The sequence below is a fragment of the Jaculus jaculus genome, chromosome 7 (assembly GCF_020740685.1).
Source record: "Jaculus jaculus isolate mJacJac1 chromosome 7, mJacJac1.mat.Y.cur, whole genome shotgun sequence".
Classification (NCBI taxonomy): Eukaryota; Metazoa; Chordata; class Mammalia; order Rodentia; family Dipodidae; genus Jaculus; species Jaculus jaculus.
The window spans coordinates 22,618,351-22,644,906 of record NC_059108.1 but is presented as its reverse complement, the minus strand read 5'-3'; the positions used below and the strand labels follow the sequence as shown (position 1 = coordinate 22,644,906).

The 26,556-nt window shown below is 44.3% G+C and overlaps 1 protein-coding gene and 1 pseudogene across 5 annotated transcripts in view; one reads left to right on the top strand and one right to left on the bottom strand.

Moving 5' to 3' along the window:
* Atp7b (ATPase copper transporting beta) overlaps positions 1-26,556 on the bottom strand; it is an 80,678-nt gene that overhangs the window by 25,521 nt on the left and 28,601 nt on the right. For 4 of the 5 annotated variants that reach the window (XM_045154360.1, XM_045154357.1, XM_045154361.1 and 1 more), the window contains 5 exons: positions 13,789-15,025; positions 8,856-9,110; positions 6,414-6,577; positions 3,399-3,560; positions 1,097-1,173 (listed from right to left, as the gene is read on the bottom strand). In XM_045154360.1, the coding sequence (XP_045010295.1) occupies positions 1,097-1,173; positions 3,399-3,560; positions 6,414-6,577; positions 8,856-9,110; positions 13,789-15,025 (1,895 nt within the window). Of the gene's footprint in view, positions 1-1,096; positions 1,174-3,398; positions 3,561-6,413; positions 6,578-8,855; positions 9,111-13,788; positions 15,026-26,556 lie in introns of those variants that run through there. The other variant, XM_045154362.1, reaches the window with a different exon arrangement.
* On the top strand, positions 19,281-25,556 carry LOC123462123 (annotated as a pseudogene).

Below are 26,556 nucleotides of genomic sequence, written 5' to 3'. Positions count from 1 at the left end.
AGATGAAGTTTTTAGTTAGTGAACACCTAATACAATGAATGAGCCTAGCTCTAGAACAATTTCTTTCTTTCTTTTTTTAATTTTTACTTATTTGCAAGTAGAGAGACTAAGAGAATGGGCACATCAGAGCCTCCAGCCACTGCAAACTCCAAATACATGTGCCACTGTGCATCTGGCTTTACGTGGGTACTGAGGTATCAAACCCAGTCCTTTGACACTGCAGGTAAGTGCCTTTAGTGCTGAGTCCTCTCTCCAGCCCTCTATTTTGATACGGGGGATGATCCCAGGGCCTTATACATTCTATCACTTGAACCACCCTCAGTCTCCTGCCATTTTTTTCCATACTTAATCATGATAATCATCCTCAGATCTTAAGCTTTAAAATGTAGGCAAATAGCACTGGAATAGATCTACCCCAATTTAAGTACTATTCAATGTGTTGGCCACCAGCTATAGGTGTCAATTTAAACAGATTTAAGTTAGGTGACTAGCTGGGTGTGGTGGCGCATGCCTTTAATCCCAGCACTCAGGAGGCAGAGGTTGTAAGATTGCTGTGAGTTTGAGGCCACCCTGAGACTACATATTGAATTCCAGGTCAGTCTGGGCTAGAATGAGACCCTGACTTGAAAAGCAAAACAAAACAAATAAACAAAAAAAAAATTAGGTAACTAAGTATCTCAGTACCAAACCAGGCATAGTGGTGCATGCCTTTAATCCTGGCACTTGGGAGGCTGAGGTAGGAGGACTGCTATGGACTTGAGGCCGGTCTGGACTACAGAGTGCATTCCAGGTCAGCCTGGGCTAATGTGAGATCCTGCCACAGGGGGAAAAAAAAAATCCCAGCACTGCTCACACTAGCTGCATTTGAGGTGTTCACTAGCCACATGGCTAGGGCTTACTCTCCAGGGCCATGCAAACCCAGAATGCACAGCACTGCTTCAGTGACCAAAGTCACAAGGTATGCAAATGACCTAGGTGGAAGGCATGGGAGCCAGGGCGGCAGGGCAGAGCTGAGGCACTTCCATGAGTCACAGAGTCAGAGGGAAGAAGACAAGAGACTTAGAGAGCTGTGGTTTATCTTCTGTGTTCTACCTACTGCTTTATTTCCATCTTGTGGTCCAAGTGATGAGCGTTGGGATTTCTCTGTGCCAGGGATGCATGAAAGCCAATTTCCTTGTCATTAAAAGAGAGGAGGGTAGGGGAAAAGAGGAAGGTACTGGTTAAAACATGCACTGGCAGAAAACATCTCTAGCTCTAGAAATTAGAATCTCAAATGCCTTTGGAGACCTGGGATTTTCCTTTTGTAACCTCTTTGCCCAAAATAGCTGCCGAATCCTATTCAGAGGGTTGGCACCACCCTGGAGATGGCCTCACATAGTGCTTCTTGTTAACTTCAGCTCCCAGAACCTGGCCTCTGTGTGTGTGTGTGTGTGTGTGTGTGTGTGTACTGTGTGAGTGTGGGTGAGTGGTGTGCATATGAAGGTGAGAGGACAACTTTTGGGTGTCAACCCCATCTTTCACCTTGTTTGAGGCAAGTCTCTCACTGATCACTAGTTGTCCAACAAGCTAGCTGGTTGGCAAGATTCTGGGAAGTTCTCCTATCTCTGCTTCCCATTTTGGCATAGTTGTGCTGGGATTACAGTTTTTCCATGGGGTTTGGGATTCTGAACTCAGGTACTCGTGTTTGCACGGCAAGAGTTTCATTCACAGAGCCATCTCCCCAGTACCCAGAACTCGGGACTTTTGAATTATAGAATTCCAAATGCCTTATCGACTGGTACTTTCACCCATCCATGAGGAAAGTAAAGGTAAAGGTGAGGGACGCCATGTCTTTTGCCAAAGAGCTTGATGCAGAGCTCCTGGGCACCCAGGCTCTAAGGCCAGGTTGCTTCCTGCAGAGCTACACTCAACCCCTCCCTGGCTCCCACTGTGGCTACCAGGCTGCACCTCACAGATTACCTTCAGCACACGGCCGCCACATGAACCTGAGAATTAAATCTATAATGCTCCTTATGAATTTACAGAAGGAAAACTATCAGGAATGCGCTGTCAGCCCAACATGGAGTGGTCCCCAGAATGGTAGTGCCAGTACTTTCACATAAAAATGAAAAGTTACAGTGGGAGAAAGAGTATCGAAGAAAATGTCAGATAAATCCTTTCACAACTCATACCAGCTTAATTATATTAGGAACAAATGCCAGAGAAGCAAGTATGGAGGCCAGGCAATATTCCAATAGTTCTTCAATTAAGGACAGAGAAGAAAGAGGCTGCACCGAGCTGGTGGACTGTGTGGAGGCAGCTGAGGGCATCAGAAGACAGAAAGTAGGTGAGACATGTTTGAGGCTCCTGTCTAGGCCTCTTCTTTTTTACAGCATCACTGTTATTCTCCAAGACCTGAGGAACAGCAGAAAAATGTCTGGTTTGACTGCTATCCCATGCCTTATGAGCTGAGCACCAACGAGCAGGTCCTCACGCTCTGGAAGGGCCTGTCCTCCCTGGAGGAAGCAGCTGTGAAGTGAGCCTCCACATACAAGCTCATGACAGCAGCTCATGACCATGATCAAAGCTTTGCTGGGCCGCACAAGGAGCCTCTCTTTAAACACCCATGACCAGAGAAGAGCAAGTTAAGCACCTTATGGCATTAAGCCTACTATAAGATATTTCATTTCCCAGGTAGTTTCAATGAGCTTAATTCATCCTTATCACTAGCAGCCATAAGTTGATCTTATTTAGCTTTCAGTGTCTTGGGACATTCTGATCATCACTGATAATTTCCTGTGGCTGGTGCAATATGGACCTTAAAGGAGGAAATGGGAGGCCTCTGGACAGATAAAAAGGACAGGAGGTAGGACAGGCACAGAAATCCTGATCTTCCACAGTAAAAATGTCCGCTCTCCTAAAACACAACAGGCCAAGCGGGAAGCCAGTGTAAAGTGTGGTATCATTCCATCCAATGCCAACATCCCCTTGGTCTGGAGATACTTGCCAAAGACATATAAAAGACTTGCATGCCATAATCCGGAGACTTAACTTTGCATACGAGGCATCATGTCAATACTGATGCTCCTCAGGGAATGTTTGAAACTAAAAATACTACCACGGTCCTTTTGCTCATCTCTTTCTTACCCATCCACTGATGTTCCCCTCAGGTGACTGGTATTGACTTACCGTTTGGAATTAGTTTTAAGTGACTCATCTTAATCCTCTGGGAAAAGTTAATGGACTTTAGGTAATTTTCATTTTTCCTTTCTAACTATTCTCATTTTCCTCTGATTATATGTTACTGCTTTTTAGGTAATTTTCATTTTTCCTTTCTAACTATCTATTCTCATTTTCCTCTGATTATATGTTACTGCTTTTTAAAATGCAGGCATACGTTTTTGTAATAAGTGTACTACCTCAATAATCTTTATAATATCCCGAGGACCAATGATTTCAGGATCAAACTTCACGTGAGCTTTGCTGGTGGCAAGGGCCACGGAGGCGTAAGTGATGCCACTCATCCTGGTGAGCTTCGATTCTATGTTGTGAACACAGGACGCGCAGGTCATCCCTGTGATCTGCAAGACAGCAAGACAAGACCCCATCGACCTTGGACCGAAAGGAACCTTTCTAAGGCACCTCAAGGGAGGTAAGTGACAGCCACCATCTTTCCCTTTGCACACACCTTCAAGACCCCAGACTTCTACCCCAAACCCAAGAACGAGGTTCTCATCGCTAACACCCTGCAATGCCTTTCTCCCAATTTCAGTACAGGAGACAGACAGTACAGCAATCACGAAGGCAAGGTTTCAAAGTGTGGCTTGACTTTTCACTTTCATAAGGATGGGCTTCCGGAAGCCACACCACACTGTCTCCACTTTCCCACACACAGTACTGGAATAATCATTACATCTCAAGTATATGGATGCGCACCTCTGCAAAACCTGATGAGCCCCTAAAAGCTTACAACCTCACATGTCACTGGCGCCTGGTCTACAGCCTCTGCCAGGACCATCTCCTCCAGTGCTCAATGCCACATCATCTACAGGAGTCAAGATTTAGGAAGCCAATGGGGGTGGGGTGGGGGCAGAATCTGAGCTGGTCCCAAAGCATGAGGGTGGTTAAATAGATAATGGTAAGAGTATAACTGCAACAGAGAAAAAGGCAAAGGGCTATTCAGTCAGGCATGGCAGAGCACAGCGTATTCAAGGAAGAGGAAGGAAAGCTGGGGAGCTGGGTGGGTCCACAGCATGAGGGCGCTTGAGCACCCGGCTGAGTGTTGCTGGGCCAGCAGCGCCGGAAGCCAAGCCACCGAGAGGTGATGAGCATCAGGACAGCGGCCAGCTCTGCACTTCAAAACATTCCAAACTAAGTGCTTAGAAAGCTGCAAAGACCCACTAGGAATTGGGGAGCAGCCTTTCATTGGAACATATTCAGCTCAGCATGGGGCCCAAGAAGAGCGGACAGGGAGGACCATTAGCTACATAGGAGCTCTCCTGCTGGCAGGTGGCCGCACTAATGGAAACTTAATATGCACTGAAGCAGCTAAGCTTTCATGTTCGCAGTAATTATGATAATCTGTGTGTATCACATACTTACAACATGCCAGGTCCTGTCCTAGGCACTGTACCACTTTCCCCAGGACTATGTGGACGGTCTCTAAACTACAGTGTTGACAGGCTTAGTAACTTGTGAAAGGTCATATGCCAGTGAAGGACAGAGCTGCCACATGTACCCGGACAGCTTGGCTCCAGGGTCTGCTCTGAGCCACGGTGTTCCCGAGGTGGGTCCTTGAAGACCAGGTTAACAAACATCCCTGCAGCCACAGGGCTAGAATTTAAACCAGTGCCCATGGTGCTTCTGCCATACCATGCTGTGTGTCCTGCGTCCCTGCAGAAAGGTTTGAAATATGACAATGCCACTCCACAAATATGCACGAAGCAAATCAGATGGTCAACCCACTCTTCTGATATGAGTGGTCAGCACTTCCTATAATGTTAACTAAATAAAAAGTTCTGGGCTAGGGATGTGGCTCAGTGGTAGCCTGTGATGGGCCCTGAGTTTGTTCTTGCAAAACAATAGATACAGAAGTTCACATGAAAGGTCTGATCTTAGATGACTGATATGGCACAGTTTAAAGATAGAACACCAATAAAACACATTGTTTAAAAGAAAGCTTTTCAGGCAGGAAATATGGCTTAGTGGTTAAGGTGCTTGCCTGTGAAGCCAAAGGACCTGGGTTCAATTCCCCAGGACCCACGTAAGCCAGATGCATAAGGTAGGAGGCCCTGGCATGCCTATTTTCTCCCTCTCTCAAATAAATAAGACAAAATAAGCTTTTCCCTTTTTCAATAATCTCTTAGGGTTTTCCACTCAACAGTCTCAGTGGGGCCAAGATGTGCATGTGTGTACCTGGAGGCTTACAGCAGGGTCCTGGCCCCCTTCTGATACCATGTGTAGCCTGTAAATATTAACTCTGCTCCTCGGCACACAGCGGGCTCCCAGGAACCAGAGCAAAGGGTTGGCTCTACAGAGGACAGCACTTATCAGAAGCTCCATGTGCCTCATGTCCTCAACACTTTTTCTTCAAGCATCGATTTACCACTAGCAGCAATGCCTAAACTCATGAGGAAGCCAAGGACCCTTTAATCTCAGTACAACAGCACTGCTCAGTTCTCTTTTTCCTTGTATCTTCCCCTTTGTTTATACAAAACAGCTTTGCACAAAAGCATTTTTGAACAGAATCTACTGTAAATACCAGAGGCACCTGCTGTTTTCAACACTGACAGGCAGCTGTAATAGTGGACAAAACATGATGGGAGCCTCCACCACCTTGGGCATGGGCCTCCTACTGCTTGTTTTGAAATGCTTTGGTCATTCATTACTTTTTAGACGTTGATGTGCCTAAAAGGCCTTCCATTTTCGTTTTATTTTGCAGATGAAGGGGATGGCACCCAGGGCATTGTGCATGCTAGGCAAGCAGCCTACCGCTGGGCCACACTCCGGGCCTCTACCGTCATTAAAGAGCGCTCACTACCCCAAGGACTCAAGTCATCTGCCTAGAGATATGTGCGAGTGGTCGAGCCTCTCTCGAGGCTTGAAGGAAACGTGCTCACGTTGGCCCACCCAGTCTGCCTTGCTTAACAAAGCCTGCCGTTTGTGCCTCCTCTCTGCCCCAAATTCTTGCACCTCACAATCCCTCTCTACAGACTGAGTGTACCCAGCAGGATGGCCTCCTCTTATTCTCTGACACAACTAACCTTGTGCCACAAACCAAACAGGTCGAACCAAACAAACCAAAACATATAACCCAGCAACAAGCTACATCCAAGATGGAGTAAACTTACTGATCACAGGGGCAGCTCCTGTTAGAAATTCATCCCCACATCATCCAAACTCCACACCCACTCAAGGGCAGCCATGGTACTCACAATCAGCTCAATGTCACCTTCAGAGCCCACGTTATCCTCCATGACTGCTGCTTCAAAGCCCAGGTCCTGGATGAGCTGAGCTATTTGGGGCGGCTGGATGACGTCCGGATTATACTTGACCTCTGCCTTTCCCGACATCAAGGCAACCAGTACAGAGAGAATACCTGGAACCATCAGGCCACAGCTGACTCTCTGGGCAAGGCAGCTGGACTGACATAGTCAACATGGTCTGACAGAGAAAAGTGTCTTCCTGAAAGCCTCTGGAGCAGTGGTTCTCAGAGCTGGCTATGTAGGGCATCACCTGGACAGGCATGGACAACCTTGGTGCCTGGCTCCTAACCCAGTACCTCCTAAAACAGCTATCAAGAATTTTTTTTAAATTTTGTTCATTTTTATTTATTTATTTAAGAGTGACAGAAAGAGAGAGAGAGAATGGGCATGCCAGGGCCTCCAGCCACTGCAAACAAACTCCAGACATGTGCGCCTCCTTGTTAGCATCTGGCTAACGTGGGTCCTGGGGAATTGAGCCTTAAACCAGGGTCCTTAGGCTTCATAGGCAAGCACTTAACTGCTAAGCCATCTCTCCAGCCCAAGAATTTTTTTAAAGCTTATTTATTTATTGGTTTTTCAAGGTGAAGTCTCACTGTGGCCCAGGCTGACCTGGAATTCACTTGTAGTTTCAGGGTGGTCTCAATCTTATAGTGATCCTCCTACCTGTGTCTCCCAAGTGCTGGGATTAAAGGCATGTACCACCACACCCAGCTTAAAACGTTTTTTGAGTGATTCTAATTTATAGTTAGGTTTAAAACATTAACAGACAAGAGTGGCCTGGGACTTGTTAAAGCTGGTTCTGACTCAGTCGTCAGGGATGGGCTCTGAGATTCTATCACGAAGGCCCCATAGTATATTAAAACAAGGGATGAGGTCTGTGGCCATCAACCACTGATAGAGAAAGGATGTGCCTTTTCTTTCAGACATTGTCACACAAGGGAAAAATTAACAATATTTAAAAATAGTTTTACTTACTTTTTTGTTGTTGTTTATTTTTATTTATTTGAGAGCAACAGAGACAAAGAGGCACAGAGAGAGAGAGAGAATGGGCCTCCAGCCACTGCAAACGCAGCATGCGCCCCTTGTGCATCTGTCTTACATGGGTCCTGGGGAATTGAGCCTCGAACTGGGATTCTTAGGCTTCACAGGCAAGTGCTTAACCGCTAAGCCATCTTTCCAGCCCTTATTTACTTTTTTTCTAGCCTCTAGGACCTTTTGAGAGGGAAAAAGCAGCCCTATAGACCATATGGCTGATACTATTACACTATTTTAAGAATGAAAGAGGTCATATTCAATTAAATGGAAGTAGTGATGTATTTTATACCACAAAGGATTAAAAATAGTAAGTTTAAGTCAGCTACAGAAACACAAGGACTATGAAATTATGTGGTGTTTTGTTTTGTTTTAGTTTTTGTTTTTCAAGATAGGGTCTGGATCTAGCCCAGGCTGACCTGGAATTCACTATGTAATCGCAGGGTGGCCTTAAACTCATACGATCCTCCTACCTCTGCCTCCCAAGTGCTGGGATTAAAGGCGTGCACCATCACACCCGGCTCTATGTTTCTTTTATGGGCATCCAGTTCATGGATGACAAAGGAACTCCTGTAACACTTCAGTTTAGGCTGGCGATCTTAGAGCCCCAAGAGCTTTAGAGCATAGCAATCAGGAAGCTAGAGAAAAATGTGACATCTCACTGAACGGCCCATGAATCAGGGCAACAAGTTTATGAACCTGCTAACTCTGGTGGTGAGGGGTAGAGTCATGATCAAGACATTTCCCTCCCCAAAAGGGAGGGAGGCAGAATTTTTGTTGCCACCTTCAGGTTTAAGAGACAGTATTAGAAATGTAGTTTGAAGAACAAAACTGGCATATCCATACAACTTGATAGCATTCGAGGACCACAGGATGGAACGTTTAGAACTGGAAATTCTATGCAAAATACAGACTAGCTCTTCATTTTATAGAAAGGGGCTGAGGAGACGGGGCAGGGGTGCTAAAGAGAATACTAGTATAAGCTAACTGGCAAATCCTTCCAGGTTGCACCATGACCTGCAAATCAGACCTTCAGTGGCTGACTTATACTTTATGTAGATACACTTTATCTCCAATTACTTTTTTGTTTGTTTTTTCGAGATAGGGTCTCACTCTAGCCCAGGCTGATCTGGAACTCACTCCAGGTTCCAGGTTGGCCTTGAACTCACAGCGACCTTCCTACCTCTGCCTCTCAAGTGCTGGGATTAAAGATGTGTACCACCAAGCCCGGCTTCCAACTACTTTTTAAAGAACAGAACACCAACTGCACAAGGACATTAGGCAATGGAATTAGATTAGATTACTGACAGGCACAGTGAATGGTGAGTCTGCAGGGAGATATGCCCACTGCTCTCTTACCGGCTTCCTTCTGAAGGCTCCTCTCTATGTTAGACACACAGGAAGCACAGGTCATGCCTCTGACCTGTAAAACACATTTCTGCGGCACTGCTGTGCTGGATGGTGGATCACTGGATGCATGGCCAGAGCCAGGGTTGTCAGGGGGGCCCCTGGCGTGGGGAGTCACTTCCAGCACAGACAACGGTGCGCCACCTGTGGTCTGTGTCACGAAATTCCCCGGGCTATGGTTTCTGACATGGCTGACAGGGAAGTTTTCTATAATAAAACATGAGAAATAATTCAAATCAGAAGTCCAAACGTAACTCTGCTTTCAGAACAGTTCCGATAAAAGCCCTAAGAGGGAAAATGGAGGGCTGGCATTTCCAGCTCTGCCTCTCCCTCCTAAAAACCAAAGACAGAGGCACATTAACTACAGAACCACGGTAACATGCAGTCCTTCAAGGGCTACTCTAATTAAGATAGTGACGACAGTAATATCAGGCACCCTGCTAAGCACTTTGCACATGTGAACTTTCTCAGTACCAAAACCAGCCTTTCAAGTGTGTGTGTGTTAAACAATATTATCTCTGCTTTATAGATGAAGAAATGAGATATAAGAAACTAATGTATCTCATGTAGAATCTAGATTTATAAAATATATGTGACATGAAATCTGGATGTGGAAGATGGATTAGGAGTTCAAGTTTATATACGGCTAAAGACCCTGTTCAAAAAGAGGAAAAAAAGACACAACAGTAGAAGGCCTATTTGAGAAGGGGAATACTGGGAGCGGAGACCACAGAGGGAAATGGGGAAGCTGGGCAACAAGTAAGACCAAAGCACATGATAGACTTGTACGACAATGTTACAATGAAACCTAGCATTTTGTACAATATCTAAAAATTAAAATTTAAAAAAAGAACAAAAATTTCACATGCTAAAAATAATTAATGAACCTCACAGAAATGGAGTGGGATGTACACAGATCCATTTAATTCCAAGGTCTGAAATGTGGCTAATCCTTCTTGTTGTTAGCAGAGGTAGGTATGGTTCCCTCCTCATGAGAGCCACAGCCTAACTGAGCTCTTTGTCATTTTCTTATTGTTTGTACAAGTTACATATTCTAGGCAGAACTCCTTTGTCAGTTACATTAACTGCAAACATTTCCTCCCAGCTTGAGGTTTGTGTTTTTATCCTTCTAATGGTGTCTTTTGGTAAACAAAGTTCTTATGTAAATCAAACCAAACCGGTACCTCAATCTTCTTGGTTTTAATGTTTAGTTCTTTTCAACAGTTTAGTTTTCAACAGACTCCACCTCAGAAAAGATACTCTATAATTTTCCTCTAGATGCTCTAGTGTTTTAATAAATTCCCACATTCAGGTCTCTGATCCACCTCAGTTATTACTCATGTAGAATATAAAGAAACTCTCAAGGCTAATTTCTTTCCAATTAAGATCCTGTTCTCCAGACTGAAAAACAACTCCTCTGCGCAGAGTTTCAGTGGCAAGAACTGGGAGACCACCAGTGGACCTGTGTGTGGGTTCCGCCATGCCGGCTGCTTCGCCCCATCTTCGGCTAGCAAATCCAAATCTCTTCAGGCATCGCATCTCTCTAGCCTCACCAGGAAAAATTCTCCACTACTAATGACTGATGGGACACGATTTGACTCACCTGGATAATTCAGCCTCTCCCTACCTCACGATCTACTCCTTCCATTAATTACATCTATAATGTCTGTTCTGTTAGTTAAGGTACTAGGAATTGAGGGCCGGGCGTGCTGGTGCACGCCTTTAACAGCACTGGGGAGGCAGAGGGAGAAGGATCACCACCAGTTCAAGGCCACCCTGAGACTACATGGTGAACTCCAGGTCAGCCTGAGCTAGAGAGAGACCCTACCTCAAAAAAAAAAAAAAACAAAGTACTAGAATTGGGTTATGAACACTATGGGATCTAACAATAAATCCATACATCCAGGTTATATATAAACATTTTCATCATGACAGAAAGGCACACTATTTTGATGCAAAGTACATTTAAGAGTGTGCAGAAAAGGTAGCTATATCACTTAATGACAGACTGTCGTTATCCTAAAACCAAGAACGACTGGCAGGGGACCGCAGTGACAGCAGCCTATGACTTACATAAGTTTCTTCTGAAGCAGTCTCACACGTTAGGACGCTCGGCCCATTTTCTGCTAACTGGTAAACTACCTCCACTCTTCTCTTCAGCACGTAAATAGGATACTCACCAGCACCCTGATGCTCGGTCCTAAATTAAGTGTTAAGTAAAATAAAATAATACCATGATCCTGTCCTATATGAATCACTTCTTTTCTTTCTAGACCTGCTCAGTCCAATCCAAACACTTTGCAATACGCAGTTCAATGTCATTTCGTTCTGTTGCCAGTACCTCATTGTATGTTCAAAGAATAAACCTTAAACAGTATATGTTAGCCTCAACTGTATTTCTTACCTCTGCAGTACAAGACTTATTGTCTCATTGTTTTCCTTACTGATTTTGTGTTTTAAGGAAAACAAGCCTGTAGTACAAAAGACAAAGAATGTGGCCACTCCATGTTCCACATGACTTAGCTACTCCCGTCACTGGTGGGGGTGCTATGTACACAGGGGAGGCAGGGAAGAATCACAGAGCAGCAATCTTTTCAAGGACACAAAGTTTATGTCAATGGTCAGAGGAAATGGAATGTAGGGAGCCAAAGTCAAGAGGCCCTGGGTGCCACAGTAGCTCCAAGTGCCAAGCTGCACACACCCACTAACATTGTATGCTTACAGCAGGCTCCACCCAAATGGCTCGCTACAGATTTCCAGGATCTGGGAGACAAGTGGCTCAAACTATCACCTACATAGCTTATATGTCACCAGCCTTTGGTCCCCTACTGGGGAGACTGAGGTAGGACGATCGCTTGAGCCCCAAAGTTTGACATCAGCCTGGACAACATCATAAGACCCTGTCTCAGGAAGAGGCACCCTTCCCTTGCTCACCTTCGGCCTCTCTCTGGTCCACCTATTTCTGCTGCCCTTTCACCACTCCCTGACTAGTTTACTGACAGTCTCCACCCCTGTAAGAACTGGGCTCTGCTCTCCGGTGTGCTGAAGCAGCTCCAGAGGGCCCTGGTGGCCTCCTCCAAGTTACCGTCCTCCTCTGCGAGGCTGCCCCCCCAGCAGCCATGCCCTGAGATGCTCCTGTGCCCCTCCTCCCATCTTGGCTTCCTCCCTTCTCACACACCCACTGTCCTGGGTCTCTGTCCATGTCCAGGGCTCCTGTACTCAAACCTGCATCTCTAGCCCCACAGTGCTTCCAGAATCTGCCTATCCTCCTGGGCCACCCCCATCACACAGCCCTCATTCTGCCCCTAAATCTTATAGCTCTTGACTGCTGACTTACTGATGTTCCGAGCCCAGAACCAGCGTAATGTCCTCCTGCTCAGGCCACTCTGCATTCCCCGCCAAGCACTGAAGCTGCTTCCAACACCCATGGACCCCTCTCTCCGCCTCACACCTTTTACTCTCACATAACCTCCTGGAAAACCATGGCTCAACGCTCACAGGCCACAGCAGTGCTTTCATCCCTTTTTTCTATCCCACGGAAAAACACGCAGGACAGTCTGTCTTCCCCATGCAGTAGTCCCAGAACTAGCCCAGAGCGGGTGCACGGCACGCAGGAAGGGTTCACGCTACGCGGCAGGGCAGGGTAGGGCTGCCAGGCAGAAGGAAGGAAAGAAAACCCTGGCCAGAACTGGAAGGGGCAAGCAGGGATGGCTACTCTTCAGGAAATTTTCCCTACAGATGTGCCACCTCCGGATGGCATCCCTGCTTTAAGAAGACTGTCACACACACCCTTCCCTAAGGGGTGTATGGCCACCAAAAGGGGTGGGGAAATCCTCCCCTTGATTCCCACTTTGAACAGAACACCCTCTGAGTGCTGGAACCAAAGTCCTGGGTTTGGGGATTTTTGGTTATCTGAGACAGGACTGCATATATCCTGGGCTGGCTCTGAAATATCTATGTGGTTGAGGATGGCCTTGAACTCCTTATTCCTTCTAAGTATAGGGATTACAGCTGTGTGCCACCATAGCCCATGAGACTAAGATTCTATTGCTTTTTGTTTGGTGTAGCAAAGAAATCTTCTAAGAAAGTAATAATGGTGCTGAAGAGATGGCTTAGCAGTTAAGGTACTTGCCTACAAAGCCAAAAGACCCAGGTTTGATTCCCCAGGACCCACGTTCTAGCCAGATGCATAAGGGGGAGTTTGTTTTCAGTGGCTGGAGGCCCTGGTGCACCTATTCTCTCTCTCTCCCCCCTTTCTCTCTGTCAAATAAATAAATAAATAATTTTAAAAGTATTTTTTTTAAAAAGGACCCAGGTTCAATTCCCCAGGACCCACGCAAGCCAGATGCATAAGGTAGAAAGTAATAATGGTTCTTTGGGTAAGAGGAAAAGGGCCTAATGTTCTAACAGTGTTCTTTTTTAGAACACAAAATCAGAATTTTCTCTACAAAGGCCCAAATCTGAAGAGTTTGCTATCTAGGTTACAGGTCCAACAGAAGAAGCACTTGGAAATTCCATTCTATCCTGATGATTTTATTTTTACTTTTCAAAATATTTTTATTTATTTTATTTGCAATGAGAGAGAGAGAGATAGCAGGGGAGAAAGGAGGGGTAGAATGGGTATGAGAGGGCCTCTAGTCACTGCAAACAAACTCCAGGCATATGGGCCACCTTATGTGGGTACTGGGGAATTGAACCTGGGTCCTTTGGCTTTGCAGGCAAGCACCTTAACTGCTAAGCTATCTCTCCAGCCCTATCTTGATGATTTTACAACAAGGTTAACAACATATGAAGCAGTAAGCAGGGTTCACCCACCCTATCACCCAGGTGCTCTAAGACGGGATACAACCCCAGGACATGCTTCTAACAGGTATAGGTGACATACCAAGAACCACTGACGCCTCAAATCCCATGTCTTCTACAGCCACTCGGAGTTCTTCTGGGCTAACTACAGAGGGATTATAAACAACCGTTCCAGTCCCTTCTGCCAAAGAGATGGATATTCGTTGCACCCCTTTCCACTGAGAGAGTAAGCCCTCGATGGATTGGACACAGGACATACAGGTCATACCAGTGATGGCAAGCACCACGGTACTACACGCGCCCTGCACCGCCGGGCTCTGGGAGGAGCCCGGGCAGTGAAGGCTGGAAGGCGCATCCTCCAATCCACTCCCTTCTGCTGATTCAAGCTCTGGAAGAGAAACTTTAAAGTGTCCAGGGGGAAGTGCCTCGATGGCCCTCTGTAGAGACAAGGGGGTGATTTGAGAAGGGTCATACTGTATTTGGGCACTTTTGTTCTCCAAAGACACCTGAATATTTTGAACCCCTGGGATTTGGCCTATATTTCCTTCAATATTCAAGACACAAGAGTTACAGTGCATTCCATCTATTCCTAGTTGGAGGGTGGCCACATTGCTTCCCTGGTACCTCAAAGGCTCAGAGTTATTGGAATTCTGGTTAGCAGAAGCTGGTGGTCGCTTTGGGTTAGTGTTTTCTAATCGGCCAATATCGATTGGTCCCAGGCTTAAAGGAGTCACTTTGTTCTTAATGGCAGCTTCAAATCCCATGTCACTGACATGGTCCCTGAGGTCTTCTGGTTGAATGAGATAAGGCTGGTAAGTGATGAGGGCTTCTTGGTTGCCGAGGGAGACTTTGACTCTCACTACTCCTTGTAGTTTCCGAATCTTGCCCTCGATGGAGCTGACACAGGACTGGCAGGTCATGCCCTCTACCCGGAGCTTGACCACGGCCTCCTGGGCTGGGGAGGACCGTGAAGGCCACGAAGCAGCCTTTCCTTCGGCAAGGCTGGCCTCAAAGCCCATGTCCTCGATCTGATGGCAAATCTGCTGCAGGCTCACGACCGATGGCATGTATTTCACAGTGGCACTGCCTTGTTCCAGTGACACCTTAATGCTCACAACACCTTTCAAGCCAGAGATCTTGTCCTCGATGGATCTGACACACGACTGGCAAGTCATGCCCAGAATACTAACAGTGCCGGTGGTAGCCGGAGAGGCGCACATGCTGTCCTGACCCCCTTCGTAGCCAACATTATCAAAGGCGAACCTCTGCTTCATGGCTTGTTCCCAGGGATGCACAGGTAAACCAAGTTTAGAGAAGATCTAAAAGGAAAAAAAAATAACTTTATTCTTAAAAAGAACTGTTTTCTACATTAGCCTAGCTTGGTTGGCAATGCCACCAGGGTCAAAACATTAAGGGTACAAGGACAAAAAAACTGAAAATGAAAACCCTTCAGCTCTGACAGTCTGTGATTCTGGACCCTTCGAATTCACCATGCTAGTGGCACCCAACAGACATGGAAGGCCCTGAAAAAGAGGAGCACACGATATAGTTTTTTTTTTTGGCATGTGTATGTTTTTAAGGTGTGCATGCATGTGCGTGTGTGGCTACTGTCACATGCTCAGACATGTGCATGTGGAGGTCAGAAGTTGATGCTGGATGTCTTCTCACTTTCTATGCTAAGGCAGAGTCTCACTTGGAGCCAGCTTGCCCAGAGGATCCCTGTCTCCGCTTCCCCAGTGCTGGGATTACGGGAGGGCCGCCACTCCCACCTGGCATTTATGTGGGTGCTGCAAAGGCAAACTCCAGTCCTCATGCTTGTACGTCAAACTATTCACTGAACCATCTTCCCATCCCCCATGACACAATGTTCTACTGCCCTGAGACACAACAGAAGGCACAGGTGTCCCCAGAGACCCTCCCTACCCTGGCTGATACTTGGGACCCTGAAGCACACTATTCTTTTAGCTCAAACTTTGGAAGACCTACTAAAATATAAAGCCAAAAGTCTGAGGAAATTGGGCAGCTGAGAAGATCAGGTAGATGGCGTGCAAGGAAGAAAAGGCCACTTTCAGTATACAACTTAAGTGTATAATGCACATGCATTTTAAGAAGTAATTAATTTAAAAATTCAAATCACATGAACACAAAGTAGACCCAGAACTGCCTTGAATGTGGTTATTATGATCAAGTATCAACTTAACCAAAAAGGAATAAAGCATGAAAGAAAATCCACAGATATATTTAAGGATTCGCTTTCATGTAGTATCTTAATAAAGCAGGAACTGCCTCCTCATAATGAGACATCTGCTGCAAAAAAAAAAAAAATCAGGGCTGAGGAGATGGCTGAGTGGCTAAGGCGCTTGCCTGAGAAGCCTAAGGAGCCAGGTTCAGTTCCCCAGTACCCATGTAAGCCAGGTGCACAAGGTGGTGTATGCATCTGGAGTTCGTTTGCAGTGGTTAGAGACACTGACACGCCCATTCTATCTGCTTCCCACCCTCTCAAATGAAAATATTTTGCAATATACTAACCCCACCCAGAGTGCTAGTTCTCAGTCTCTCATTGATTGACTCTACGTTCCTGCCAAAAGGATTTGCAGAGGCACTGGAAGCTGTTTGTCTGTGGCAAACAATACTCAGAGGTCCCCCCTTTCTAGACCAGCAGGTTCCTGAGAGCAAGCAGCTATGGGAGATAAAGCTCTGCAAACAACACGTCTTTATGAAAACACTTAAGTATCTGCTGGTTCAGGAACAACCTTTTTTTCTATTGTTTTGTTTTTGCAGTGGAGATTAACCTAAGGCCTCCAGCATGAGTATCCACTGCTGAGTCACACCCCCAGCAGGAGCACGCTGCTGCCAGTTGTGACACATGGCGTGGATATGCTTTTAATCTAGTTCTTTAATTAACGATCTTTGAAAAGGGTTTTAAAAAGCTGTCCTACTGGGTTTTCCATATAAAGCCAACACATTTAGATTCAGGGATATCAAACAATCCTGAAGTTGGACAGCAGGCTAGGGTTATAATTCTATGTCCAGGAAAAGCCTTGTGGAAATCGAGTTTTGTCTCTTTATCACCAGACGAGAACATCCCCATAAGATCTTTTGGAAGCCTTTTCTACATACCTAGTACCAGGCTGAGGAAGAACTTTTATTAGCTTTTTTATCTTATTTAAGTGTGTATAGGTGCACATGCCATGGCACATAAGTGGAGGTCAGGGATAGCCTCGAGGGCTCTGTGCTCTTCCATCTTCTTTGAATCTCTTACTGCTGCAAACAAAAGCCAGCTGGGGGTTGGAGAGATGGCTTAGCAGTTAAGCACTTGCCTGTGAAGCCTAAGGACCCCGGTTCGAGGCTTGATTCTCCAGGACCCACATTAGCCAGATGCACAAGGAGGTGCATGCGTCTGGAGTTCATTTGCAGTGGCTGGGAGGCCCTGGCATGCTCTCTCTCCCTCTTTCTCCCTCTGTCTGTCACTCTCAAATAAATAAAAGCAAAAGCCAGCTGGCTAGCACACAAGCTTCAGTTTCTCCTAGGATCATAGATGGGCATGCCACTTTCATTTGGCTTTATGTGGGTGCTGGGGAAGATCAAACTTGGGTCAGGAGGCTTTGCAAGCATGAGTCATTTCATACCTATTGCTAGTTTTTGATAAAATTTTGTCATTTTCTTTGGCCTTTTGAAACAGGGTGTCACTGTGTACCCCAGGCTGGTCTCAATCTTGTGGTGATTTTCCTGCTTCAGTCTCAAGAGCTAGGATTACACATGGGCCAGGACACATGGCTTAAAAACATGTCAACTGGGTTGGCGAGATGGCTTAGCAGTTAAAGCATTTGTCTGCAAAGCCAAAGGAACCCAGTTCAAATCCTTAGGATCCATGTAAGCCAGATACACAAGGGGGCACATGTATCTGGAATTCGTTTGCAGTGGCTGCAGGCCCTAGCATGCCCATTCTGTTCCTCTATTTCTCTCTCTCTCTCAAAGAAAGAAAGAAAGAAAAAAGAAAGTAAGGAAGAAAGAAAGAAAAAAACATGTCAACTTTGGTTTACTGAAATAATAACTAGGAAGAAAGTGAGATTTCTGGATAGGTCAGACTGATATAAACAAATCAGCAAGTGTGTGACAGGTTTTTATATATTTATTTATATTTTTTGAGACAAAGTCTTGCTCTGTAGCCCAGGGTGGCCTCCTGCTTTAGTCTCGCCCCAGCCCTTAGAGTGCAGCCACAAGCAACACTTGACTGTATTGCATTTTAATGAACGCTTTCAAAACCAATCTGAAAGCGACAAACTGGAAACAACAGGATGCGTTAGAAGTGGCTGATGAATGTGTATAATCTCAGCACTCAGAAGGCTGAGGTAGGAAGATCATCAGTTCCAGGCCATCACAGACAGATCTTATCTCAACAAACAAAACTAATGGCACCACTGAAGGGTTACTAGTCTACAAGAAAAGGTTTTCCCTCTGCTCACAAACCCCCAAAATTAACATAGTAGATTTCAGTGATCACAAAAGGTGAAAGGATTTTCTCTCCACAAGCAAGCAAGCAGGCAGGCCAGGTGGTGCATGCCTTTAATCCCAGGCAGAGTTAAAGTAGGAGTTTGAGGCCAGCCTGAGACTACATGTGAATTCCAGCCCAGCCTGGGCTAGAGCAAAAGACCCTATCTTAACCAAAAGAAAAAAAGAAAAAAGAAGAGGAAAAGAAAAGAAATTCTTTAGCAGACATTGGCTGGCTGTCCTCTAATTCTGTCCAGTTCTGATGCTACGGTGTTAGAGCCTGTAGGTAAGGGGCTAAGTCCCCCAATACTGCCACATCTTCACTTCAGGTGCCAATCACTAACCCCAGATACTCTTACCTGTGTTTGTAAACAACTAGCTATAAGCTGCAATCTCCAGAATGTCCTCCTCAGGCTTGAATAATTTTCTAAAGGTGCTCACAGAACATAGGGAAGCATAAATACATTTACTGTTTTATTATAATGAACACAGACGAAGAGATGCACATGGAGAGATATGGAAGGGGTGAAGCTTCTCTGCTCTCTTTGTATATGCCATCCTCCAGGAACCTCCCTCCAATGTGTTCAGTGATCCAGAAACTAAAACCTATCCTTTGAGTTTTCACAGAGGCTTCATTACTCATGTAATGACTCACTGGTGATCAGCCCAACCTTCATCTTCTCCTATCTGATAAGAGGTTAGACAACAGAGCTGAAAGGTCCAAACTTCTCATCCTACCCTGGTATTTCTGGGGACAAGCCCCATCAGGGAACTCATTAGTTCATAAAGACACTTACTGCTTTGAAGGTTCTGATGATCTTAGGAGGTGTATGCCAGCAAAAGAGAGAAAGATCAAATATATACTTCACTATGCTCTAACTACTCAGATGAGCTCTCCTGATTACACTTGGACACGCATCATCCTTAAGTAGGGTACCACTCACCCACTGATCCTTAAGATGTCTTTTACTTTGAAGGATGTTGCTGTAATTTAGACATGAAACGCCCCAAATGTTAAAAGCTCAGACCAGCTAAAATATTTGAGGTGGGACCTACTGGAAGGGAGGTTAAGGCCCTGAGGAAATGTTCTTGAAGAGATACTGGTATCCCGGCCCCTCCCGCTACCTGCTTGCTGGCTCTCATGGGGTGAGCAGCTTGCTGTACTACAAGCACTGCCACAGAATCTTGCCTGGCCACAGGCCCAAAAGCAACGTCTACAAGTATAGGCTGAAACCTCTTAGGGAAGCTGGTTAGGACAGATATGTAACTCCTTTAATGAAGCTGGATGCAAAAGCATTACCCTGCATGCAATTTTTCCAAAATATAAACTTTGCCACATACAAGTCTATACATCTGAACTTCCATGGGATTCAAAATACAAAAAGGTCCCAATTCTTTTGTATGTACAAAGATCCAGTAAGGGAAAATAATTAATGATGTTGAAGGTGTTACTTTATTTGTTTATTCAAGAGAGAGAGAGTACATGTGCACGTGTGCACAAGGGCTTCTTGACAATGCAAGTGGATTCTAGATGCATGCACCACTTTGTGCGTCTGGCTTTATGTGGGTACTGGAGAACGGAACTCAGGGCCATCAGGCTTCGCAAGCAACCACCTTAACTGCTGATAAATCTCTCTAGATCCAAAGATGTTATTTTATAAAGACATTTTATATGCTTATTATTTAAAACAATTCCAAAAATAAATATTTCCACTATCTCACTGGTGAAATAGTCCCAGGGGTTTATTCAAGACCACAGATCAGTTTAAGTAACAGTGATGACATTTAAATACAGTTCAAAAGCAAAGCAGGAGCTGGGTATGACGGGGCGCGCCTTTAATGCCAGCCCTCAGGAGCAGGGGTAGGCAGACTGCCGTGAGTTCAAGGCTAGCCTGAGACTACATAGTGAATTCCAGGTCAGCCTGGGCTAAAATGAGACCCTACCTTGAAAAACCAAAAGTTCAGCAGGGTCCATATTTTTAAAAGAACAACTTTAAGATGGGGAGGTAATAAGATGAAGAACGGAATTTCAAAGGGGAAAGTGCAGGGGGGGAGGTATTACCATGGGGTATTTTTTATAATTATGGAACATGTTAATAAAAATTGTGAAAATAAAAAAAGAACAACTTTGAAGATTACCTTTTCTTTCTACCCATGAAAACTACAGAAAAGGACCACAATGCAGAGGGGAAAGCAATAATGAGCCATAACCCTCTCTGCTGACTAGTGACAAGAGGGCTAACCTGCAGACAAGTTGTAACCAGCGACAAGAGGACTAACCTGCAGACAAGTTGTAACCAGAGACAAGAGGACTAACCTGCAGACAACTTGTAACCAGCGACAAGAGGGCTAACCTGCAGACAAGTTGAGCTGGCTAGGCCTAACTCCTGGCTTTACCCCTTGATGTCTTGTCACACTAGAAAAACCAGCAGAACATCAGCCTCTTTCTGCTTTCCTCAACATCCCTAATTGCAAACTCACTTGAAGAAACCATATTTACTTGGGAATACAGGCTACAAGGAGAGGGAACCAGGGTTCCTGGACCATAATCATCCTGAGCATGTTGTGGATACACTGCACTTTGCTCGGCTTTACCCCAGAATTATGTAGGTGTCCGATTCAAGAGGAAGAATGAGAAAGAATGATTGATCAACGTTGCCACACAATGCCTCCAGGTGGAGAGCTTAGCATGTGGAAGTGGTAAGGGGAAGAGGACAAAGGAAGGGGAAAGAGAAAAGGAGGCAGGGAGGGAGGGAAGAGCAAGAGACAGAAAGAGACCCATCTAAACCACCCTAGGCATTCAGATGGTGGGTGTCAATATCTAATATCCCCTCTAAGGAACAATTAATGTCTCTATGTTAAACCTAGGTATACAAACATACAGGAATATACACTTAGGCAATGGAACATAAAATTGAGGTTATTTTTTGGTGAGTTATAAAATGATTTTACTTCTATATTTTATAATGAAATTTAAAAGTATTATTCTATATGTGCATGTGTGTGCTGGTGACAGAATCCAAGCAACATATATATCAAGAAATTGCTCTACCACTGAGCTACACTCCAGTTCAAATGTTACTTTAATAACCAGAAAATAGTTTTTTGCGGTTTTTTTTTATAGTTTATCTAAGGCAAGGAAGAAAAAAATGGGGGTGCTGAGGACCAAACTCAGGGCTCTTCAACTGAGTTAAATAGGTAACTCTCCAAAAAATGTTTCCATTCAACTACTTTAAACAGCAAAATTAAAACTGTAATAAAGATGAAGAATTGGAGCGAGGCATGGTGGTGCAAACCTTTAATCCCAGCACTTGCTAGGCAGAGGTAGGAGGATTGCTTTGAGTTGGAGGGCAGCCTGAGACTACATAGTGAATTCTAGGTCAGCCTGGGCTAGAGTGAGACCCTACCTCAGGGTAAGAAAAAAAAAAAAGATGAATTAAATTGACATATTACATACTCTTTTATGTTTTAAGGGATATTTTCACAGGTTTCTGTTAAAATATTTTTTCCTGCTCTTTATGAATTTTTTGACAGTCTTAGGTAAGAATTCCAGCCTGGGCTGAGCAAATCCAAGCTTTACTTTCCTCAGGTATTAAAGTAAATATACTGAGAATCCTACAGCTACAGGGGAGGCCTAAGAACTAAAGGGAGTTAATAGGTTAACAAGTTATGTGTTTAGTAACGAATGACTGTGAGATAAATATTGCCTAATTCGATCTTCAAACATGGCCCTGGGAGACCTGCATAACATTTAATATTTTCCGTCACTTTATGATACCACTGGAACTAATCATTAAAACTAGTGTACATATTCCAACTTCTACTCCAACCGTACAACCATGCCCTAACACTGATTCACAGGAGTGCAAAGTAGCTTCCAATAACAATTATTTAGATTTAGACTTTTTTATACATCACACCTTAGGGTAGGCATGGAGGCATGTCTATAAAACCAGCACTGGAGAGGCTGAGGCAGGAGGATCAAAAGTGTGAGGTCAACCTGGCTACACAGCAAGATTCTGTTTCAAACTAAAAAAATACTGAGGTATTCTGTCCAAACACACACAAGGCCTATGCCTTGAAGCATCAAACCAGCAACTTGCTGGGTAATTCTGTACAAATGACTATTATTGCCGGTTTCTTTCTCTCAGTCTCAGCTAGGGAAAATTATTAACCCTTACTGTGAAACTAGAGGTAGCATATTTGACCTTTGCTGGAAAAATAAAGTGAATAAAATTAAAACATCATAGCATATATGTATGCAATAGTTTTCAGCATACCACGAAATAAAATTCACAAAGTGACAAATTCTAAGACAACAGAAACCTCTCCAGTGGCACTGCACACCATCTCAGAACACCCATCTGCAACCTGCCGCTGCACAGGCTCAGCAGCAACCATTTTTCCCTGCTTTTAACTTGTGTCTATTGCAACAACTACTCCATCAGACTCATCAACCAATAGCACTTTTCTGTTTTTGAATCTTCTCCAACAACAGACCATTTAAAAAGAAGAAGAAGAAGAAAAGGAAAAAAAAAAGAGAGAGAAGAATGGTAGGGCTGAATAGAGAGATGATTAGTGGTTAAAGCACTTGCCTGCAAAACCTAAAGACCCAGGTTCAAATCCCTAGTACACAAGTAAGCCAGATGCACATGGTTACACATACATCTGGAGTTCATTTGCAATGGCTAGTGGCCCTGGTATGCCCATTCTATCTGCCCCCCTCTCTCTAAAAACGCAAATAAAATTAAAAAAAAAAAAAAGAATGCTGGGCTGGAGAGATGGCTTAGCAGTTAAGATGCTTGCCTTCAAAGCCTAAGGACGCAGGTTCAATTCTCTTGTACCCACATAGGCCAGATGCACAAGGAGGCGCACACATCTGGAGTTCACGTGCAGTGGCTGGAGGCCATGGTGTGCACGCGAGCGCTCTCTCTCTCCCTGCCTCTTTCTCTCTCAGATAAAGAAAGTTTGTTTTTTGTTTTTTAAAAAAAGAGGGTTGGAGAGATGGCTTAGCGGCTAAGCGCTTGCCTGTGAAGCCTAAGGACCCAGGTTCGAGGCTCGATTCTCCAGGACCCACATTAGCCAGATGCACAAGAGGGTGCACGCATATGGAATTTGTTTGCAGTGGCTGGAAGCCCTGGCGTGCCCATTCTCTCTCTCTATCTGCCTCTTTCTCTCTCTGTCACTCTCAAATAAATAAATAAAAATGAACAAAAAAATTTTTTAAAAAATAATGCTTGCTTCTCCCAAACCATTAAAGTTTAAATGGCAGGCCAATCATGATCACCTGTAAAAATCTTGCAATATTTCTTAAATGTTGGAATGATGATATAATTCAAAACCATAAAACCATAATTTTCTTCTATAATTTCCCAAAATTACAGGAAGATCATGATGTATAAAGTAAATGAAGTATGTAAAACATACTACCACCTCACTAAAGGGAATGCCAAGACCATTAATCTTTATTCAGGTATTTATACTACATGGCAGAAATTAATAGACTCAGGACTACTTTTGTTGATAGACTATAATATGATTGTGAGATTTGGTGAAACAGTATATTTTATTTTATTACAAAAAGCTAAACTAAAATCATAAAGGAATGCACTAGTTCTGCTTAGAATTATAGTAGAACTAGTTCCCCATCAAATAAACATATTCCTCAGCTAGGCTGGCAAGATGGCTTAATGGTTAAGGCACTTGCCTGCAAAGTCTGAGGACCCAGGTTCGATTCCCCAGTGCCCACATAAGCCAGATGCACAGGGGGCATGTGCATCTGGAATTCATTTAAATTGGCTTAGGGGCCTTGGCACATCTATTCTCATTCTCTCTCCCTACCTTTCTCTCTCTCTCTCTCTCTCTACCTCTCTCTATATATGTCTCTTTTTCTTCTTCAAAAAAATAAATGAAAATATTAAAAAAAAGACTTAGCTATAAATCTAATGGCTGTAACAACGCTACTGCATAAGTGTAAGAGACACTGCTACTAAAATAATCTTCAGAAAAAGAAATATAATTGTTAGATAAAGCCATCTTTTAAAATTAGTAAGACATAAATAAAATATCACTTTCCACCAACAGGCTGGTTTTTGTTGTTGTTGTTGTTTTGAGGTAGGGTTGCACTCTGAATGAACTCCATAGTCCCAGACTGGCCTTGAAACCAGAGAGATCCTTCTAGCTCTGCTTCTCAAGTACTGGGATTAAGGAGTGTGAGGGGGAGGGGAACCACACCTGGCCACAGGCTGGTATTTTAAAGTTTGATGACACAACTAACGCAAGAGTGCACAGAAAATAATACCTAACTACTGATAAGAGAAAGGCCAACTTCTACCTTCATGGGAAGCAATTACGCCAGTAGTTACCTAAATATCAAATGCTCTTCGCCTTTGTCCAGAATGCAGACCAGCTCCTTCAATAACTCATTATATAGGTTTAAAATCACATGAGCTTGCCATGTTCAAATGGTAAACAAATTGGAAATCAACTAAAAATTCCATAGATAGACTGGGCTGGAGAGATTACTTAGTGGTTAAGGCACTTGCCTATGAAAGATAAGGCCCCAGGTTTGACTCCCCAGGACCCATGTAAGCCAGATGCACAAAGTAGCACAGGCATCTGGAATTCATTTGCAGTGGCTGGAGGCCCTAGCATGCCCATTCTCTCTCTCTCTCACCCCTAGGAATAAAGTATAAAAAAATTCTATAGATAATTGCTTCACATAGTCTACCCACAGAAAATTATGCAATGCTTTTAAAATAGGCCAGTTTAAGTGGACAGCAGCAGTGAAGGCTTCACTAAGGTGCCATGAGTCTCACCGCTGTGCAGGAATTTAACCACTACCATGTCAAACCAAAGGGCAGCCCAAGACACCAAGAAGATCAACATCCACTGGGTCTGCCAGATTTGACCTGTCACAGATCCAGAAGTTCACAGAGGACTTCAACATGACAGACCAACACAAAGACTGTTTCACTGACAAAGGCTTGCATGATACACTTGCCTCACAGGGGAGAAATCAACAGATGATGTCTGCATACCATGATGAATGAGGGCTTCTCACAATGGTTGGTGAGAAGTTAAAGGGCCCGGATCCTGAAGATGTCAGAAATGCTTCTACTTGCTTTGATGAAGCAGCAGCTGGCACCATTCAGGAAGATTACCTGAGAGAGCTGCTTTATAGACCACAAAGTGGATGAGTTGTACAGGCAACTCCCCAATGGGGAGGACTTCAACTATGAGTTCACACACATCCTTAAAAATGTAGCAAAAGTACCTGAAGAGAAATTCCAATTTCAGCCAAATGTTTCCTGTTGCCACTTTGGGCATTTCTCAGATTTTCCTCTTAGTCAAAAATGAAGTATGCTCTTCATTTTTGAGCTTTGCCTTTCTTGTTTTGTTTTATTCCCAGCCATTTTTAGGCACATGTACCTTTGTGATAGTTTCAACTAGATGTTTCCCATGAACTCATGGGTTCTGAATGCTTGGACCCCAGCAGATGGCAATTTGGAAGGTGGAGCCTTGCTGGAGGAGGTGTGTTGTTAGGGGCATATTTAAGGGTCTGAGCCAGCTTCCCATTGCTAGAGTCTGACTCATTCTCCTGCTGCTGTTAGCAAGGAGGTGATGTTCGGCCTCCACTCATGCCATGCTTCCCCCTGCTATCTTGAAGCCTTCCCTTGAGACTATAAGCCAAAAAACCTTCCTTCCCATCAGCTGCTTTTGACCAGGTTCTTTATCCCAGCAAAGAGAATGTAACTATGACAGAAAATTCGTACCAGAGGAGTGGGGTCATTATTGCTGGAAACCTGTGTAGCTTTTGGTCTTTTGGAACTGATTTATGGGAGGAATGTGGAAGGATTTGAAACCTTGACTTAAAAGATACCTTGCAGTGCTAAAGGTAGAGTTTGATGGACCATTCTTGTCAGAGTTGAAAGACCTATATACAGTAAGAATTGTGGGCTGTGAGGTATGAAGGGAAGAAAACTTTGTCCAAACTGGCTAGAAGCAGTTTGTATGACAGGCTACCTGTGATCTGCCAATGTCCTGAAAACTTGTACAGGATTGTGTTTAGAAGAGATGGACTAATGTGAGCAGAAGGATATGGCACAGAAAGAAATAAAAGCTTCAGGCTAGAGACAACAGCTTGGTTCACTTGCAGTGGCTGAAAAGATTACCACTATTAAGATTGGGCCAGCTTTTCTACAATGGAACAACAGAAAGAATTCTGACTCTTTTGAAAGCAGGAGCCACAATGTTGGAGGTGTTTTCCTATTTTAAAGTCAGCTTTATCCACCCTGGATTAACACATTTGGCAGCCCACCTGGCACAATGGAAGTATAACAACTACATAAAAGATGGG